Genomic DNA, 22139 nt, shown 5'->3' on the forward strand with positions numbered 1-22139 from the left:
CCCCATACAAATCGATCCCCCGATTTGGCTGGCGGACCCTCTAAGAGAAGCAAATTTCATCCGATCCGGCTGAAATTTGGTGCATGGTGTTAGTATATGGTCTCTAATAACCATGCAAAAATTGGTTCACATCGGTCCATAATTATATATAGACCTCATATAAACCGATCCCCAGATTTGACCTCCGGAGCAGCTTGGAAGAGCAAAATTCTTCCCATTCGGTTGAAATTTTGTACATGATGTTAGTATATGGTATCCAACAACCATGCAGGAATTGGTTCCTATCAATCCATAATTATATATAGCTCCCATATAAACCGATCGCCAGATTTGACCTCCGGTGCCTTTTGGAGAAGCAAAATTCATCCGATCTGGTTGAAATTTGGTACGTGGTGGTAGTATATGATATTTAACAACCATGCCAAAAGTGGTCCATATCAGTCCATAATCATTTATAGCCCCCATATAAACCGATCCCGAGATTTGGTTTTGGAGCCTCTTGGAGGAGCAAATTTCATCCGAGTGAGTTGAAATTTGTGGATGACAGTCTTTCGTAGAAGTTTCTACGCAATCCATGGTGGAGGGTACATACACGCAGAGAAGAAACATGATTGTCACAATCATATTCGAAGAGCAAAATAATATGATAGGAGCTATTTTTGCGGCGACTATGTAACATTTTAACCTGCAACCATGTTGACTCAGTGAACATGGTTCTAAGAAAAATGTAATTGTCCTCATCTAAAATGTTATTATATTGATAAAAAGAATTTTGTTTGAATGAAAAGACAATGGTCACGATTTAAAATGTTATGGTATTCATCAAAAATGTTTTTCTCCTACTTAAAAGAATATGGTCACAACCCAAAATGTTTTTATCTTTATGAAAAAAACTTTTTTCATCGTCGAAAAAAGGACGCCACTTGAGAAAAGAAAACACAAAATTAACTTTATTTATTTGTTTTTATTTATTTATAAACTAATTCATTGTTTATTTGTATTTATAATGCCGTTCAAGCATACATCATATATTTTTACACACTCTATTTTATTTCAATTTCAACAATAAGTAATTATTCCATATTTACATCGTGCCCATCAAATGTACAAACGCAGACATCATGTAACTGCAAATAAAAATAAATGATACCATATAGCAAAATGCAGAACAAAAAACAGGTACATTTTTTCAATTACACTTTCCTTTTTTGTCTTCACATAAAACCACGTGCCACTTCTGAATAAATAAATTAACACAAAACACAGTAAATCCGTATTCTCCGTCCATTCCAAGAAACAATCAACACACGACTGACGCGCAAAATGAAAATCGTGTGTACCTGCTCAATGTTTTTATAAAATTCTTTTCGCTGCAAACAAGTTAAAAAATTAAATGGTCACGAAAAAGTGTAAATGGTCTTTATGGCCATGTAATGGTTCTAGACATGTTTATACTTAACCTATAAAAATACTTTTTTCCCTGTAAAAAAAGTAAAAAAATTGAATGATTTTCCCGACCATTTAATGGTCTCAAATTCTATCATTTAAATGATAGAACATGTTTGCGGTATTTGAGAACCATTCAAATGCTTATTGCCACCATACATTTTTCTCCGCTCGAAAACTATTTTTACAAAGACAAAATACATGGTTTTCGCGGCAATTACATGCTCTAGATAAGCATTAAATGGATGCGGCAACCATGTCCAAACATGGTTTTTCTGTGCGTGTAAGATTCGGCCTGGCCGAACTTACGGCCGTATATAATTGTTTTTTTTTTTTTTTTGAGGGTGTAGTTAGTTGACATTGTGCAATATATCGAACATACAAAAAAAACAGCTGAGCTACTTCGAACATATTGAAAAATTAGCATGAACTAAAGCCATTGCAGTTCAAAAATATGCAAGAGCTCAGCGATGCACATAAAAAGTAGACTGGAAAGAGCCAAAGAGTTGCTTCGCTTGCACAAAAGTGACCAGTTACGAATTTGGTTTTCTCCTTGCCAAACAGAAAAAAATGTATACCGTCGATTGACCACCAGAACTCAATATCCCCCAATATTTATGAAGTAGTCGCCGTAACGGACTATGGTCTCTTCCTGTTCGTATTCATCGGGGGTCAAGTAAATACCTAATATAATCGGAAAATGATTTGAAATTGAAGCTCTGGACAAACAAACATTTTGGCCGCAGACCATGGACATACCAACAGGACTCAGCACCACCGCATTCAGCACACGTCAACCTGGAATGACTTAAAAATGAGGTCCTTCTTCATGTCTACCGCACAATGCACACCAAAATCTACGGATCTCAATCACGACTGTCACAGTTGGTAGAGTGTTACCAAAAAGTGTAGATTTTTCACTGTTTGGTAGAATGATAAAATTTCTGGTTTTTTGGTAGATTTTTCAAAATATTCCCTCCTACAAAAAGTAACATCTATTGCTCATCTACGATATCTAATTTTCACCAATTTCAGTACAAAGCAATCAAGTTGATATGTGCCATTCCTTTTATATTTATGATGTAATGTTCGGAATACAAAGACTATCAAAGTCCATTGTAATTCTTCCATTTTTGAAGAACTTGGAGTAACAGTTAATTAAAGGAATATTTAATGAGGCAGAATTAATATATTTTTTTTTTTAGAATTTTATATGACAATAAAATATTTTTTGAATGAAAACTATATTTTATCCAATACAAATAGAAAAATTTGATCAAACTGTACAAATTTATTTCGTTTTAATTTGGTATAGTATTGGTAGATTTTTTTTTGTTATTATTTTTTTTTTTTTTAATTTTGGTTGATAACTAATTTTGCGTTAGCTTGATATCAATGAAGGCTAGATTAATGTCCAAATTATTTACTATATATTATAACAATATTTATTCGAGCTTTTGAAAAAGGAAGACGGAGGGAATTGTTACCAATGGCATATACTAATATACAAAAGCCTGACTATACACATGTTTCATCGCTGTCTAATTCGAATTTACGTTTAGTATAGATCCTGCGGGGGGAGATGTTTCATTTTGGGTCTTATATGCTAACTTCTTATGGAAATTATTCTTCCCAAATTGAAACCTTTTTCACCTATACTGTGCATCATCTTGTTGTATAACTACAATCCCTTATAGCTCTATACTCGAGTGGCAACCGTGATCTCACCCCATTGGACTTTTACACCTGAGGTATTTTTATATCAGAGAAATGCGTCTTCTATGCTAAACCATATTCGCATTCGAATTTTAAGGAAAAGAAAACTATGGCCTCATGACAAGATTTTTCTCAGTGTAATAATACTTGGTTTTACCACAATATAAACACATTTCATAAAATTATTACTCTGGTGATTACAGTTTTCACTTGTAATTCCACCATGAATCATACTTAGAACCTTCAATGTAATTGCCAAATAGATTAATACTTGTAAAGGTTGTCTTGAAGTTTCTCTTTATTTATGGTCATGATTTTCAAAGGTTGATCAATGCAAACGAAAAAAAAATCAATGTGTTTTCCCATTAGTGGTCGGACGGACGAACGAACGATATCATGGTGATGTGTCGTACCATGTCATGGCAATGGCAATAACCAATATCATAGCCTTGATTCGAGAATACGCATCATCACACTATATTCATAGATGGATCCGTCCACTAATGTGGCCTGTGAAGATGATGATGGCCTTCAGGGTGACCACAAAAGCAAGCCAATAATAACAGCTTCGATAAGGCATCAGAACACATGTCTTCTTCGTTAGAAACAATGTTAAAAAAGACAAAAAACGAACGTATAGTGCCAGAGATTATAAAACTGTGATTAAAATAACATTTACGAGTTGTGTAAGTATAATGCAGATATTCAAGCTTCCATTCAACATCTTCATCATCGTCAAGGAAAAACAATCCCATAAAGTTTTCAAGCTAAACCACCACCATATGTTACATTTATGACACGTGAGTGGCAATCAAAGATGCCACATAAACGTCTTCGGGGCCTAAGGGTGGGAGAATGTGGACAATACCAAAAAGATGAACAGAACAGAAGAAATTTTTATAAGAAACCAACATCTGTGACACTGGTCACAATGGATGCAAAAAAAAAAAAAAAAGAATCTACAACTGAGACATCGGTAAATACCATCATGGACATGGAAACTAAAAACGTTGTTTCTCTTGGTTTGCCTGCCTTTGTGTTGTATGTTCGTGTCTGTGTTTCCGAACCGGCAATGGAACGGAAACGGAAGTTTTGTAAACATAATGGTAAAACAAAAGCCAACAACATCGAATATCATATTTTCTTTAATGCGTATCGAATAAACACCACAAAAGCGAATATTAAATGCGTTCTTCTCGTTTGTTTGTGGGTGGTGTTGAAAATTTTCCTCGGACTGCTTTGAATAAATCATGAATGCTTGAAAGCCAAGGTTACAATTTTTTATTGTTTCAAATTTTTTTACTTCAGTTTATTAAAGTGGAAAATTATTTACAAGTGTTTCACACTTATCAAGAAGATAAGGGCCAATGCTCCCGTGAATGGTCTTATGGTAACTAGTCTATGAAATGTGATAGGATTCCGTTTAAAAACAAATGCGTGGACTTAATTGGGAAATTTTTTGATGCAAACAGTTTTAAATGAAATGTCTACAATTAAAGAAGTTACTGGAAAGAAAATGCCAGATATCAATCCCGCAAGACTGACTATACATATGTTTCAGTGTTGGCCTCTACACATTTCCATAGTCTTTAGGGAAATCTGGCCGGGTAAGATGATTTAATTTGGGTATTTTATGTTAACTCCTTATGAAATTTACATATGAGAACCCAAGTAATTCGATTGAACCCAAGTAATTCGATTAACCCACACCCAGAAAAAAGTGCCTTCGAAACTAAAGGAAAAAATTTTCATCAATATAGTTTATCCATTTTATTTCCATTAAGGTAAATTTTTGTGAAAAATAATAAAATTTACTCGTTTCAGTAAAAAAAATCCTAAACTGTAAGCAGTTAGGAATAGTTCATTAACTAGAATAAGGCATGGAATTTTACTCATACTATTTTCTTCGCTGGGTATAAGAATTTACTACTGAAAGAGAAAATTTTATTCACCGATAACAAAGCATTCGTAAAAATAAACAAAACCCGAACTAAAACCAAGTTTCCTCAAAATTAGTAAAATTTCTTATAAAATGATAATTGCGACTTCCTTTATAATAGAAAGTTTTTCATACATACGAACAACACTTGGCATAGAAAAATATTTTAGTTCATTCGTACTAAGAAGTATGCAATCCAATTAAAACTTAAGGAAACACACTTGTTAGAATATAGGAAAATTTCCTATATTTCTATTGTCTACCTGTAATCGATACCTGTCATCGTAATCGATGTGTTTGCGCGTGGGTGTAATCGATATATTTGCGCGTCGGTTGTTTTTTTAGTTGGAATCGCGTTGTTTCGGAGAGATTGTTAAAAAATAATATGGTAAAATAATATAATAAATAACAAATAAAATATATAAAATATTTGTTATTTTAAATTAGTGAGAAAAATTTTCGTTTTTTTTAATAAATCTATCAATGTTCGTGATAGTGTATAAAGAAAGAAAACACCAACAGAATAACAACCCTTTCATTTGTCTTCATTTTGGAATCTTCAATTATCAGGTAATATTCAGTGACGCTAACCTTTTGCAACAAAAATGTTTTATGATTTTTTATATTTGTAGGTATTGAAATTGTAAAAGGAGGACAAAATCGTTAGGCAGCAACTTATTAAAAGTGAAAAGTACAAGAAGAAGAAAAAGTGCGTTTTACAGTTGATAATATCACACGGAAATTGGAAATAGTGGAATAATAAACTAATATTTCAAAGAGATTCGATGCTGTTGATTCTTAGTAAATATATTCAATATATTAATAAAACATGTCTTTTATTGAAGATAAAATTGCTTATAGAAATAAATAAAATGGTATTTAAAAACGAAGGTAAGCAGTTCTAATTATGAAGTAAAAGTTTTACCACAAATGTGTAAGATTTGTCGAAATGAATGATAAAATTTCAATAAAATCATTCCATATATGAATTCAAATTAGTTAAATTTTTTCATTCTGTAGTATAGTGGTATATAAATATAGGAAAATGTTAACTAATATATGGAATGCATTATTCCTAATTTCTACGAAAATCACATCGTTCAAACAAATAAAAATGTCTTTGGCGCTATACGAAGTTCAACTTTCTTCACAATGAGTTCATTTTAACTTAAAGAAGGGGTCACTTTTTTCTGGGTGCAAGTAATTCGATTGTGGATGATCCGTCTTTATTAGAACTTTCTACGCAATACATGGTGAAGGATACATAAAATTCGGCCTGGCCATACTTTTATTCAAAAAAATTTCACCGGGTATAAAAAACAGCAAGATAAAATGAATGAAAATAAGTATAAACCGCCGTAAGTTCGGCCAGGACGAATCTTACGTAACCTCCACCATGGATTGCGTAGAAACTTCTACTAAAGATGGTCATCCACAATTAAATTACTTGGGTTGCGGCCGATGGTAAGGCATCTTAAAACATCTTAACATCATCATCTAAATTGTAAGTTAGTTCATGCGGGATATATACTAGACAAAAGATAGGTCGATTAATTACATATATATTCAGTTCTTGACCGGTGTATATAGGAAAGAAATAATTACGAACCGATATGAACTTTTGTGCGGTAATTATAGAGCCAGAATTGAAGTATGGGGGTCGCTTTATATGGGGGCAATATTCAATTATGAACACGAGTCTACCAAACATGGCAGATTTTTACAGTTTGGTAGATTGGTATAATTCTTGATGTTTTTGAAGATTTTGTAAAATATTCCTCTCCAACTATAAAATACTTCATAAATTTTCTAAAGATATAACATTTAGACAAAATTTTCTACAGAAATAAAATTCTGACAAAATTTTCTGTAGAATAAAATTCTGACAAAATTTTCTGTAGAATAAAATTCTGACAAAATTTTGTATAGAAATTACATTTTGACAAAATGTCCTAAAGGCATAAAATGTTGACAAAATTTTCTATAGAAATAAAAAATTTGACAAAATTTTCTATAGAAATATAATATTTTGACAAAATTTTCTATGGCAATACAATTTTGGTAGATTATTTTTGGCTCGAATGGCAATCGTGATTTTTCTGTGATTGGGGATCGATTTATTTGGGGGCTATATATAATACCGATCGATACGGACCAATTTTGGAATGGTTGTTATCGGCCATACACTAACGAAATGTACGTAATTTCAACCGGATCGGATGAATTTTGCTCCGGAGGTCAAATCTCGCTTTATATGGGGACTATATATAATTATGAACCGATATGGACCAATTTTTGCATGGTTGTTAGATACCATATACTAAGTTTCAACCGGTTGAAATTGAATGAATTTTATTACTCCAAGGGGCTCCGGAGATCAAATCTGGGCATAGGTTTATATGGGGGCTATGAACCGATATGGACCAATTCTGACATGGTTGTTAGAGACCATATACTAACACCACCTACTAAATTTCAACCGGATCGGATGAAATTTGCTTCTCTTTGGGGCTCCGCAAGCCAAATCTGGGGATCGGTTTATATGGGGGCTATATATAATTATGGACCAATGTGCACCAATTTTTGCATGGTTATTAGAGGTCATATACCAACACCATCGGATCGGATGATACATGCTTCTCTTAGAGGCTCCGCAAGCCAAATCTGGGGGTCCGTTTATATGGAGGCTATACACTGAAAAAACAGTGAATCCAACAGGAAGAAAACATTTAGTTAATTTTAGAAAATTTTTAATATTTTTAGAAAATTTTAACTAAATAGTATTACAAACGCTGACATCACGCCGATATCACAAAAATAAGTAAATATTTTTCGACAAATTCAAGAAAATTTATTAGACATAATTATTTTTATCCACTTGTTCAAGAAAATTTTGTAGTTTGATAGAAAAAATTTGAGTTCAAAATTGCAAGAATGTCTTTAGTGACATACGAAGTTCATGATGGACGAATTTGTAGTAAAATTTACAAATTTGAGAAGTACGAATTTAGTAAAACTTTTTACTTCATTTTTGCATAATTTGCTCCCGTTTTTTAGTTCATTTAACTAACGTACACAAAAAATTATTAGAGTAAACGAAACTTTCTCCATATATAATAATTCCATGAACTACAACAAAGTTAAATTGGCTTTAGTGAAATAGAGAGTTCACTTTTTTTTGAGTGTACGTAAAAGTGAACCGATATGGCCTATTTGCAATACCATCTGACCTATATTAATAACAACCACTTGTGCCAAGTTTCAAGTCGATAGCTTGTTTCGTTCGGAAGTTACCGTGATTTTTCGTGCGTAAGTACACTGAAAAAACAGAGAAATTTTGGTTATTTTTACCAAATTTTAACTAAACGGTATTGAAACGCTGACACCCTCCGATATATATCACAAAAATAAGTAAATAATTTTCGACAAATTCAAGAAACTTTTAAAATGCATAATTAATTTTTTTCACTTGTTAAAGAAAATTTTTTAGTTTCAATGAAAAAAATGGAGTTGAAAATTGCAAGAATGTCTTTAGTGCCATACGAATTTCAAGATGGGCGCATTTCTAGTAAAATTGACAAATTTAAGGAAATAATGAACTTTTTTTGTGAGAAGTAAAGATGTAATTTACTTCTTGTTATAATTTTAAGATTTAAAGTCTTCTTAGGACACAAATACACTTTAGAAAGCGAAGAGGAGCAAGAAGGCCATCATAAGACAGAAAAGACCCATAGCTTCGGAAAGGGCGAAACCCAAGATAGCGTAGGAGAACAACTGTTGTTTCAATGATGGATTTCTGGCATAACCAATGATGAGGGAACCGAATACTGTTCCGATACCGGCACCGGAACCAGCTACACCGACTGTGGCAGCGCCAGCACCAATGAATTTGGCAGCTGAATCAATGTCACGAGTGACAGGGGAGGTCTGGAATGACCTGATTTGTGGCAGTAAAGCAACTGGGGTTGTGTTTTGAGCAGCCAAGGTTTGGCTTTGGCTGATGACTGCGCTGCTCAATGGTCGCAAGTATTGCTTGGAGCCGTTAAGGAGAGCTGTCCTGGCCACGGGGGCAATACGGGAGACTGTTGATACGAACATTTTGATTTGTTTTATATAAGTTGCTTGAAGATCAACAAGAAATTGAAGCTAGCGCACGTAAGCTCAAACGAACCCTCACGACTGGTGAGAAGTATGAATTTAGCAAATTTTTATGCATCTTTTTTGTATATTTTTTTATCGTTTTTTAGTTCATTTAACTAACGTACGCAAAAAAATATTAGAGTAAAGGAAACATTCTCCCAACATAGATAAATTGGCTTTAGTGAAATAGAGGGTTCACTTTTTTTAAGTGTACTTTTTTTTTTTCTTGACATGAAACCTACCAAAAATATCGTGCGTGAGTAAAGTTTTTCCATCGTGAACGTGGGTAACATATTACTCACGTGCACACCTCTACTTTATACCATGTTTACTTCATAAAATTTTTGAGATTGGGATAAGGACGATTTCATTGGGATGTTGAAAATTTCCAAAAAATAAAATTTGACTACAATCTTTTCTTCTGTGTATCCTGACTATCTGAGCTCCACTAATAAAGGCCCCGTTGGAAATCGGTTCATTTGCATTATATAACCTAATTTTCAACCTAACACAACTCATCCCTCACAATAATTTCTACTGGCAACACTGAAGCTACGCCAAAGATAACCCCCACCTTGTTATATTCACACATTTCTCTTCCAAACCAATTCTAGAATTTTCATAAGCTTTTTTATGTAAGAAAACTTTTCCATTTATTTATTTATTTTTTTTTTTGCTTTCCAGCAGACTTCATATATTCCCATGATAACATGTTCACCTGTTGTCATAGTGGAAATATTTTTAAATTCTTTTTCATATTTTTTTCTTACGAATTTGTCCCTTTTACCTCAAATCCCTTACAGACACATAAAGATTACAAATACATAAATATGCTTTTATGAACTTTACTCTGTTAAGCTTTATGCAATTCACTAGCACACACAAAACTCTTCAATTCGAAAGGAAGAATAAAAAAAATTAAAAAGAAAACCTGAAGGATTTTGAGGAAAATTCCCAAATGCTATTTAAGAAAACGTACAATTGCATAAAATGAAATGCATATATAAGCTTTTAAACAGAATCATGCAACTTTTAAATGTTTCGAAGTTTTTTGTTTTGTTTCAGCACATTCTTCTTTTATTCCTGCATAATAACTGTGATCACCAAAAAAATATGCCTACACTCAAAGAATAAATGAAACCACCAGGAATTAAAATGTAGGTTAATTTTGGAAAATTTTAATGAAACTGTAACAGGTTGGCTGATAAGTCTCCGGTCTGACACATAGATGGCGTCGCTAGTATTAAATGCATATTATTTTTATATATGTAGTACCAACCTTTAAATGATTCGTGTCAAAATTTGACGTCTGTAAGTCAATTAGTTTGTGAGATAGAGCGTCTTTTGTGAAGCAACTTTTGTTATTGTGAACAAAAAGGAATTTCGTGTTTTGATAAAATACTGTTTTCTGAAGGGAAAAAATACGGTGGAAGCAAAAACTTGGCTTGACAATGAGTTTCCGGACTCTTCCCCAGGGATATCAATAATAATTGATTAGTATGCAAAATTCAAGCGTGGTGAAATGACAACGGAGGACGGTGAACGCAGTGGACGCCCGAAAGAGGTGGTTATCGACGAAAACATTAAAAAAATCCACAAAATGATTTTTAATGACCTAAAATGAAGTTGATCGAGATAGCAGAGACCTTAAAGATATCAAAGGAACGTGTTGGTCATATCATTCATCAATATTTGGCGAGCTCACATTTGACCAAAACCAACAACGTGTTGATGATTCTGAGCGGTGTTTGCAGCTGTTAAAGCTGAGTACTATGTTCAGTTTTCAAGCTGAAAACCAGCTTGTTTTCACGGTTACTTTTTTTAATGAACTAATTTAGAAATATAAAATTATTTGCAGTCAATTCCTTGGATCTTTTCCATCCATTATTTGGCAAGACTCGATCAAAATATAATCGTCTTCATAATTATATTTGTACTTGTAATTTAGTGTTTTGGTGAAAAAACCGAACATAGTACTCACCTTAACTCGTAACATAATACACCCGAGTTTTTCCGTCGATATGTGACAATGGATGAAACATGGCTCCATCACTACACTCCTGAGTCCAATCGACAATCGGCTGAGTGGACAGCGACCGGTGAACCGTCTCCGAAGCGTGGAAAGACTAAAAAGTCAGCTGGCAAAGTAATGGCCTCTGTTTTTTGGGATGCGCATGGAATAATTTTTATCGATTATCTTGAGAAGGGAAAAACCATCAACAGTGACTATTATATGGCGTTATTGGAGCGTTTGAAGGTCGAAATCGCGGCAAAACGGCCCCATATGAAGAAGAAAAAAGTGTTATTCCACCAAGACAACGCACCGTGCCACAAGTCATTGAGAACGATGGCAAAAATTCATGAATTGGGCTTCGAATTGCTTCCCCACCCATCGTATTCTCCAGATCTGGCCCCCCGCGACTTTTTCTTGTTCTCAGACCTCAAGAGGATGCTCGCAGGGAAACTGGTGAAACTGAGGTGAAACTGAGGCCTATTTTGAGGCAAAACCGAAGGAGTACTACCAAAATGGTATCAAAAAATTGGAAGGCCGTTATAATCGTTGTATCGCTCTTGAAGGGAACTATGTTGAATAATAAAAACGAATTTTGACAAAAAATGTGTTTTTCTTTATTAGACCGGGGACTTATCAGCCAACCTGTTATTTCAAACGCCGATATAACGAAAATGAAGTAGGTATACTTGTTCTTCTTCCTGTGTGGAATCTATTGGGGAGTATCCTATTTCAACTGCATAAAACACTCTAATCTTACCGCCAATAAATATTTACTGATCATAACAACATTTCTAAAATGTCTGCCAATAAATTGAAGTTTTTTTACTTAAAAAATTCTGGCGCAAAAGAGGCTACCCTGCCGTGCAAATATCAAAAAATTAATTAAATTATATTACCAGGACCTAAAATAGAATTAAACTGGCCTTAGTGTTCTGGCTCTATTTTATACTCACAAATTGTTATATGTTAATGTCGATTTACAAGGAAAACCATTTGATTATAGTTTTTGTCCGAATTAAATCTGTTGCCACTTGTTATTACCATTCAATATCCCTATGCTGTATCTCATTCACTTAAAATGCTATGCTCAGTCTATGCAAAGAAAAAGTACATATGTTTAATTTAATAGGTTTTCCATGCTACAATTGTTTTATTTATTTTTCTGATGCGAATTTTTGGTAAATCATTTATTTAAATTAAATGATACCCCATAAAATTCTTGGGCGATGAGCATTTTTCATAAGGTCACAACCGGAGCAAAAAAAAAAATTCAAATGAAAGTTTACAACCAATTTTCTTGTACTGTGGAAAGACAGAGAGAGAAAAAAGTGGTTTAGTGCTTCATGGTAGATGGTGTTGTGTTAAATATTTAGGGACTACGAAACACGATTTGTTTAAGTATGCCCATGCTATCATACACTTCCGTACGAACACATATACATGTATACATTTTATATATTATTCTATGGAAATGATGGTGCCTATACACATAAATGCACACATATTTGTATTGGGTTGTTTCACATAAACTATGGAAATTAGTAAGTGGAGGGTTCAACTGAATTCGAATCATAGGTATCTGATCAATAAACTCAAAAAGGGGATGCTAATGCCAACTGAAATGTATTTTAGTTCATGAAAATTTCTTGATTTTAGTTAAATTTTGCCCAATGTGAGCCACTGTTCCTTATTTGAATATTTTTTTGCTAACTTTAATGACGGGAACTAAAAATAAGAGAAAAGTTGTATACGAATATATAATAATTCATAGTTTCCTAATATGGGAGAGGATTGCTTAAATTTAGTTCATAAGTCTCTGACTTTAGTAAATTTTACTAAAATTGTACCTGTCTTGAACTTCGTACAGCGCTAAAGTCATTTTACCAATATTTAAATACAAAATGTTTCCTTCAACACATACAATTTTCTTAAACAACTGAAAAAAGCATTCTTTTTAAACATTTTCTCCAATTTGACTAAAAGTATTAACTTATTTGTAACAAATTATTAGAAAACTATTTTAGTTAAAATTTTCTAAAATAAACCTACATTTTCTTTCACTTTTTTTAGGTTTAAGTAGTATCCCGCATTATTTCAGGCTCACTTAGACTATTCAGTCCACTGCGGTACCACATTAGTTAAAAAATACCTATCACATATAGGTAGTTTTTACCACTGAACCCACCTGATTATTTTCATTGGTAGAATCAACATAATTTTTGCAAAAACATTAGCAGACTGCTTGAGTTTATATTTTCCAGGTCCGTCACTAATCTAAAGCTATATACAAGTAAGTAAAGTCTAAAGTCTGGCGGGGCCGACTATATTATACCCTTCACCACCATGTAGACCAACATTTGTGTTACCATCTCAACTACTTCAAATTTGCTGGGAGCTATATAAAGGTTTGCATTTCCAGATACAAATACTTATAATGGAGACAATTTTTTGTACTTCTACAAAGTCTCTAGAATTAAAATTGAAATCGGCTAACGCCTTGGAATGAAACACAATGTTAATGATGTGGGGAAATTATCACAGAATTTTGTGTAAAGTGTGAGGATTTTGGTCATATTTGTATAAACCGGAAAAACGTATATATGGAGGCTTTATCTAATTCTGAACCAAATTAGATCAAATTTGATACTTAAATATCATATTAAATATATTCTCCGTGGAAACTATGCAGTCAATTGGAGGAAAATCCCATTGAAAATGGGTCTACATATTTTCCCACCTCTGGTGTACATATATATAACAGGAGCTATATATAATCTGAACCGATTTCGACTAAATTTGACATGCATGGTTAGAATAATAATTCTGTTATCTCTGCAAAATTTCACGTAAATGAGAGTTTAACTTTGGCCCCCGTGGTCATTTGAGTATAAATCGGGCGAAAGATATATATGGGAGCTATATCTAAATCTGAACCGATTTCAACCAAATTTGGCACACTTACCGATACTGTTAAACGTACTCCTTGTGCAAAATTTGAACCAAATTACGGCAAAACTCTGGCTTTTGAGAACATATAAGTTCAAATCGGATGAAAGATATATATGGGAGCTATATCTAAATTTGAACCGATTTCAACCAAATTTGGTACACTTATCGATACTATTAAACGTACTCCTTGTGCAAAATTTGAACTAAATCACGGCAAAACTCTGGCTTTTGAGGCCATGTAAATGCAAATTGGACGAAATATATATGGGAGCTATATCTAAATCTGAACCGATTTCAATCAAATTTACCAAGCATTGGTAGAATGTTAATTTTACTCTTTATGCAAAATTTCACGAAAATCGGTAGTAACCTTTGGCCTCTGTGGTCATATGAGTCTAAATCGGACGAAAGATATACATGGGAGCAATATCTAAATCTGAACCGATTTAGCTGATATTTTGCAAGTTTTTCGAGACTCATCAAATATACGGATGCACTGAATTTGAAGAACATCGGTTGATAAACACGACCATTTTGACCAGATCGGGGATAAATATATATGGCAGCTACATCTAAATCTGAACCAATTTTTTCAAAATCAATAGCGATTGTCTTTGTCCCAAAAAACGACCCTATGCCAAATTTGAGGACGATCGGACTTAAACTGCGACCTGTACTTTGCGCACAAAAATACATGAACAGACAGACAGACAGACGGACGGACAGACAGACAGACGGACATCGCTAAATCGACTCAGAATTTAATTTTAAGACGATCGGTATACTAAACGATGGGTCTCAGACTTTTCCTTCTTGGCGTTACATACAAATGCACAAACTTATTATACCCTGTACCACAGTAGTGATGAAGGGTATAATAATCATGACAACTGATGCAGAGGTCATTATACTTCACGCCAATAGTTTTTGCAAACTTGAATATCAAGTAGCGACCCGTTATTACTGATGTCAGCGACCAGTTATTACGCCTTGAAAATTCTAGCATATCTAGTGAGCGGTTTAGAGGGGGCCATCTTTTCTTGGTGTCGTTGCAACCCTTGCAAGTCCCCCATCGAACATAGGCCATCATCTTGCAGGAAGCAAGAGGCATACCAACAGATTCTAGTTTCCCTGGAATATACCAGGAAACTGCGTTCCTGTGTCCAGGAACCCATATTAGTCGAATATTGTACTGATGAGCCATTTCGTGGAGAGATTTGCAGCATTATTAAGTTGAAGAACACAAAGTTGTTCCTGTAACAACAAGTGTGTTGTTTTATTATCCATTTCGATTTACGCTATTGGTATATCAATTTGTATCCAGATCAAGGAACTCTGGGACTATGATGGAAGTTATCTGGTTGTGAGGCGAGTAAGCTTAGCTGGGCAAGCGAAAAGGTGACACGTGTCACGAGGCCCCTGATTACAGATACGACACATGTCAGCTACGCTGTTAAGTGTAAGCAGATATTGTTCATAAACTAGCATAACATGTTTGGGACATATGTATTAACATGTTATATAATATAATATGTTTGGATGCAAACATATATTAATTTAGAAATAGCCTATAAACATATATGTGTTCAGAAAGAGAAACGTTATTTTTGGACTGGGAACGCAAAAATGTTGTTTTTTTTTCTACAAACACATACAGAGTTTGAAAAATCTGAACATTTTTTAACGAAAATGTTCCCATTTTTTACATTTTGTTACAGAAATAATGGTAATCAAAACTTCTAGCTAAAATACGTACGAGATTGACTAAATTTGAATTAAACTAAGATTGCTGAAATCCTACACTCTAAGGTAGTGATCAAGATGTAACAATAGTGTGCGTCAGTTCTAATCTAGGTTCTCAGTTTCCAATGTTACTACATATTGATATATTTAATTTGGTGTATGGTTAAAGTGGTTGAGATACATCCTCCAAGTGGGTGTGGTCCAAAATTTTGATCATACTTTATTCTCGTCCGCAGTGGTACATGTAGAAAATTTCAGGGCGCTTCCGTTGGGTTGAAATACACCCTTCATTTGAAAGTGGGCGTGGCATTGGGCAGGTTGGTCCAAAGCTTTGATCATACTTTATTCTCATCCGCAGTGGTACATGTACAAAATTGCAGGGCTCTAGGCGCTTCCGTTGGGTTGAAATACACCCTTCATTTTAAAGTGGGCGTGGCATAATTTATTCTCATCATCAGTGATACATGTACAAAATGTCAGAGCTCTAGGTGCTCCCATTGACTTAATGCGTCAAAAAGCTGTCATTTGGACCACAGTGCATTGGTATAGACATCTATATAAGTGTTATTTCCTGGTGTTTGTCTGAATACACCACACTGTTAGGGAATTAGTGTTTTAAATTTCTTGCTGAACCGAACTTTGAGCGTACTTCTTTTCCGTCCAAATCAACAGCCGTTGCTGCAGCTGACTTTTTGGTTTATATGTGTAAGATAGATGTAACATGATATTAAGAGAATCGGTTCCTATCTTACTGCATGTCTTTCAGATACACAAACACGCCATATGCTAAACTTTATCTAAACTTGCACAATTTTCTGTTTTAGTCCCCAATTTTTCCCTATTGCATTTTGGCCCACACGATCTATTTCTAGGTGGCTACTCTTGGTAATGTGTATTTCAAATTCAGCCTTTACTTTTAAAGTTTAAGAGGAAAGGTATGTTTGTCAAATTTATTTGGTATTTATTCGCCTTTTTACTGGGAATCTCTCCCCACCCTAATGTCTATGTTTTAGCTTTGTATGTAGTCGTTGCTTAGGCTCTTGGCTCAAATTCTTTGGCATCTTACGTTTTACTTAATTATTGTTTTATTTTTTTTTTTTTTTTTGTTATTTTGGTCTGTTTCTTTACGTAGTGTTGGTTGATATCAAACAATTGTGTAAGAGACAAAGTCAGATATGGCTGCAGCTGCTGATTATACGCCCAGAGGCATCACCCTAATACAACTGGAGGTATGTGTCATTTGGAGGTGGCTTAGGAGAGGAGGATAAGGCCTTGCCAAGAAACATCTCAATCGTTTTTCAAGGCAGCAAGTGATGACTTGCAAATTGTTTAATGGGAGTTAGTTTGTGCTTTCTGCCATCATAGATTTGCCATTAAAATGTTAATTCATTGAAGGATGCGTTTTAAGGACTTCAGCATGTTTTACTTGACAAGAATTTTCATGTCTATTCCTCATTTTGTTTTAAGATAATGAACACATTAAAGAATTCCGTTAGAGCTTTCGAAGATTAACTTACAATGATGCTTTAACTTTAAAATATAAGTGATAATGAAAAATATTTTATACACACAAAATCTCAAAAATGTTAGGAACTAAATGTGAGCATAAATTTCAATGACCATACAAATTAGGTTCAATTCTAACTAAAGCAGAAGGAAAAAATACACTTCTTAGAAATAGTACCTACACACAGTGGTCGATCTTATTGGCCAAAAATAAAAAAAAAATCAAAGTTAGAAGTTGGCCAAACAGATAGATAGAAAATACGTTTTCTAGAAGCCCAAACAAAAAATCGGAAGATCAGTCTATATGGGGACTATACCAACACATGGACCGAAACCATAATTTTCTCCTTGTGATCCTAAAATACCTCTAGATTTGAAGTTAAAAGCAAATAGGAAAGTAAAAAGGGGATATCGGTCTATATGGAGTCTATGTAAATACATGGACCGATAGGCACCATTTTCGGCACACCTATTTGTGGTCCTAAAATACCTCTAGATTCACAATTTCAACCAAATCGGATAGAAACTACAGTTTCGGGAGATCGGTCTATATTCCATTTTATCATTAAATAGTTCTGACATAATTATAAAGCCGTGACCAAAGTTTCAAGATGATACCTATACTGGAAGTATTTTCGGCCGCTAAAAGTTTAGGTTTGTGTATATTTACCCCGAGAGACTATACAACATTGGAAAAATGGTATTATATTTTTGTGGATGATCTTCTATAACCATACACCGAAAGAATACTCTTCGTTAATTTTACGAAGAATTATTCATTAACTATTCTTCGTGAATTCTTCATTAAAATAACGAAATTTTTATTAATTTTCGTAAGCTTTACGAAGAACATTTTACGAATATACGAAACTTCTACGAAATATTCTACATTAACTTTTCTTCGTAAAAAGTTCGTACTTTCAACGAAACTATCTTCAAATTTCATGAATTTTGTGAAGAAGTTTTTACAAATATTTTACGAAACATTCTGCGTTAAAATTTCTTCATAAAAAGAACGAAACATTTTCTGTGAAATAACGAAGAAGTTTCATTAAAGTTGTAAAATTTCCGATCTCGGCATTAAATTGTTTTTTATAATGTGCTTGAGTGTATTGCTTTATTCTATTTTTTTATGCAAGTCTATGCTACTTCTCATTTGGTGATAGCGCGCTATGCATAAAAGTGAAGTAACAAAAAAATTAAAAGTTATTCAAAAACTTACGATGTAAAGTAGTGATGTCATTTTTCACACGTGTAACTACAACCAAATGCACTTTCGACTATAATTTTTTTTTAAAGTTTGAACATTTTTAAAAAAAATTACGAAAGCTTTTCATAAACAGTACGAAACATTTTCATAAAAAGAACGAAATTGTTTCATAAAAAGTACGAATTTTTTTCTTACAAACTACGAAAATTTTGAAGAACTTTTCTTCGTAAAAAGTACGAAATATTTCGTACTTTGAATGAAAAGTTTCTTTGGTTGTAAAACAATGACAAATTTCGTACTTTTAACGAAATTTTTCGTTCTTTTTACGAAGAAAATTCTTTCGGTGTAAGAAGCTCAATGCACAGGGGCTTCCTTCTTATAGCCAAATCCGAATGGCATTTCACCTTCTGATGAAACCATTTAGAGAAGCTTAGAAACACGCTTAAATGTCATCAGTATTAGTGAGAGTCGAAACTGGGATTCAACCCATGGCTCGTGGCACACAAGGGGTATATGTAAACCATACTAGAGTGATAAGGACAATTTAATATTATTATATGTATTATTGTCATAAAAACTCTATGGAAACATAATTCAATGCTTTATTAAAATATGAGCAGTGAAGTTCTAAGAATCATGTAATCATGTTACAGTCCTCAATAATGAATATAAAGGGTGATACGGTCAAAATTTGGTCAAGGGAAAACACGTGTAAATCGGTGAAATCGTTTATTTAAAAAATCAAATTAAATTTATTTTTATACCCTCCACCATAGGATATAGGGGGTATATTAACTTTGTCATTCCGTTTGTAACACATCGAAATATTGATCTAAGACCCCATAAAGTATATATATTCTGGGTCGTGGTGAAATTCTGAGTCGATCTGAGCATGTCCGCCCGTCCGTCCGTCCGTCTGTTGAAATCACGCAAACTTCCGAACGAAACAAGCTATAGACTTGAAACTTGGCACAAGTAGTTGTTATTGATGTAGGTCGGATGGTATTGCAAATGGGCCATATCGGTCCAATTTACGTATAGCCCCCATATAAACGGACCCCCAAATTTGGCTTGCGAGGCCTCTAAGAGAAGCAAATTTCATCCGATCCGGCTGAAATTTGGTACATGGTGTTAGTATATGCAACCATGCAAAAATTGGTCCACATCGGTCCATAATTATATATAGCCCCCATATAAACCGATCACCAGATTTGACCTCCGGAGCCTCTTGGAAGACCAAAATTCATTTGATTCAGTTGAAATTTGCTACGTGGTGTTAATATATGGCCTCACACTCCCATGCAAAAATTGGTCGAAACCGGTCCATAATTATATAAAGCCCCCATATAAACCGATCCCCAGATTTGACCACCGGAGCCCCTTGGAAGAGCAAAATTCATCCGAAATTTGAAATTTGGTACGTGATGTTAGTATATGGTTTCCAACAACCATGCAGGAATTGGTTCATATCAGCCCATAATTATATATAGCACCCATATAAACCGATCCCCAGATTTGACATCCGGTGCCTTTTGGAGAAGCAAAATTTATCCGATTTGGTTGAAATTTTGTACGTGGTAGTAGTATATGATATTTAACAACCATGCCAAAAGTGGTCCATATCAGTCCATAATCACATATAGCCCCCATATAAACCGATCCCGAGATTTGGTTTTGGAGCCTCTTGGAGGAGCAAATTTCATCCCAGTCAGTTGAAATTTGGTACATTGTGCTAGTATATGGCCGTTAACAACCATCCCTAACTAGGTCCATATCGGTCTATAGTTATATATAGACCTCAGATCCATATCAATAATTGTATATAGCCCCCATGTAAGCGACCCCCATATTTCAATTCTGGCTCCCTACGTACCGAGCAAAAGTCCATATCGATTCGTAATTATTTGTAGACCTACCAACACATACGTTTTTTGTCTAATGTATACCACGTATGGACTAACTCAGAAAACGATTTAAGATACCACAACCCAAGTAATTCGATTGTGGATGACAGTCTTTCGTAGAAGTTTCTACGCAATCCATGGTGGAGGATACATAAGCTTCGGCCTGGCCGAACTTACGGCCGTATATACTTGTTCAAGTTCAATTAGTATAAAATTCAGGACAAATATTCAGTTATGCTTTCGCTTTTCCAAATCCGAATTGCCGGGCCTCACGCTTGACATCGGCCATCAGATTTTGTACAGCCACCTTGTCCACCTTCTTCGCCGCAGAAAGCCAGTTTGCCTTGAACTGCTGCTCGTCCTTAGCAGTTTTTTGGTCTTCTTTAGGTTCCGCTTGACAATAGCCCAGTATTTCTCAATTGGGCGGAGCTCTGGCGTGTTGGGAGGGTTCTTGTCCTTGGGAACCACCTGCACGTTGTTGGCGGCGTACCACTCCATGGCCTTTTTACCGTAATGGCAAGATGCCAAATCCGGCCAAAACAGTACGGAACAACCGTGTTTCTTCAGGAAAGGCAGCAGACGTTTATTCAAACACTCTTTCACGTAAATTTCTTTGTTTACAGTCCCGGAAGCTATGAAAATGCTGCTTTTCAAGCCACATGTACAGATGGCTTGCCAAACCAGATATTTCTTTGCGAACTTTGACAGTTTTATGTGCTTGAAAATATCTGCTACCTTTCCACTTCCTTTTGCCGTATAAAACTCGTCCATTACCACGCAGTCATACTTCGTCAGCATCGTTGTGTACAGCCTCCGGGATCGCGCTTTGGCTGTCGTATTTTGTTTATCATCGCGATTTGGAGTCACTACCTTCTTGTAAGCCGATAGTCCGGCTCGTTTTTTGGCTCGATACACGGTTGTAGAAGATACACCCAGCTTATTTGCGGCATCTCGGAGAGAGAGGTTAGGGTTTCGCTTGAAACTACCGGCAACTCTCTTTGTCGTCTCAGCGGCTTCCGGTTTTCGATTTCCCCCCGAGCCAGACTTCCTGGCTATCGACAAACGTTCCCCAAACACTTTAATTACATTTGTAACGGTTGATTTGGCAACTTTTAGCGATTTTGCCAGCTTTGCGTGCGAGTAGCTATAGAAAATTTTGTGAAAATTTTATTTCTATAGAAAATTATGTTAACATTTATTTCTATAAAAAATTTTGTCAAAATTTATTTCTATAGAAAATTTTTTGAACATTTTATTTCCAAAGAAAATTATGTTTACAAAGAAAACTTTGTCAAAATTTTGTCAAAACTGTGTCAAAATTGTATTTCCAATTTACGTGAGACTTTTCACAGGGAGTAGAATCAACATTTGAGTTGGGGATATATGGTATTTTATTTCTAAAGATAATTTTGTCAAAATTTTATTTCTAAAGAAAATTTTGTCAAAATTTTATTTTCATAGAAAATTTTGACAAAATTTTATTTCTATAGAAAATTTTGTCAAAATTATATTTCTATAGAAAATTTTGTCAAAATTTATTTCTATAGAAAATTTTGTGAACATTTTATATCC

General features: G+C 34.3%; 2 protein-coding genes across 4 annotated transcripts in view; both read right to left on the bottom strand.

Annotated features, from left to right (window-relative positions):
* LOC142233761 (uncharacterized) overlaps window positions 1–22139 on the bottom strand; it is a 175365-nt gene that overhangs the window by 55395 nt on the left and 97831 nt on the right. The window lies entirely within an intron of this gene.
* Window positions 8728–9287, bottom strand: LOC142233765 (ATP synthase lipid-binding protein, mitochondrial-like). Its single transcript, XM_075304793.1, has one exon. It carries the CDS (start codon window positions 9197–9199, stop codon window positions 8783–8785), a length of 417 nt encoding a protein of 138 aa, XP_075160908.1. The 5' UTR covers window positions 9200–9287; the 3' UTR covers window positions 8728–8782.

Source organism: Haematobia irritans, chromosome 4 (genome assembly GCF_050003625.1).
Source record: "Haematobia irritans isolate KBUSLIRL chromosome 4, ASM5000362v1, whole genome shotgun sequence".
Classification (NCBI taxonomy): domain Eukaryota; kingdom Metazoa; phylum Arthropoda; class Insecta; order Diptera; family Muscidae; genus Haematobia; species Haematobia irritans.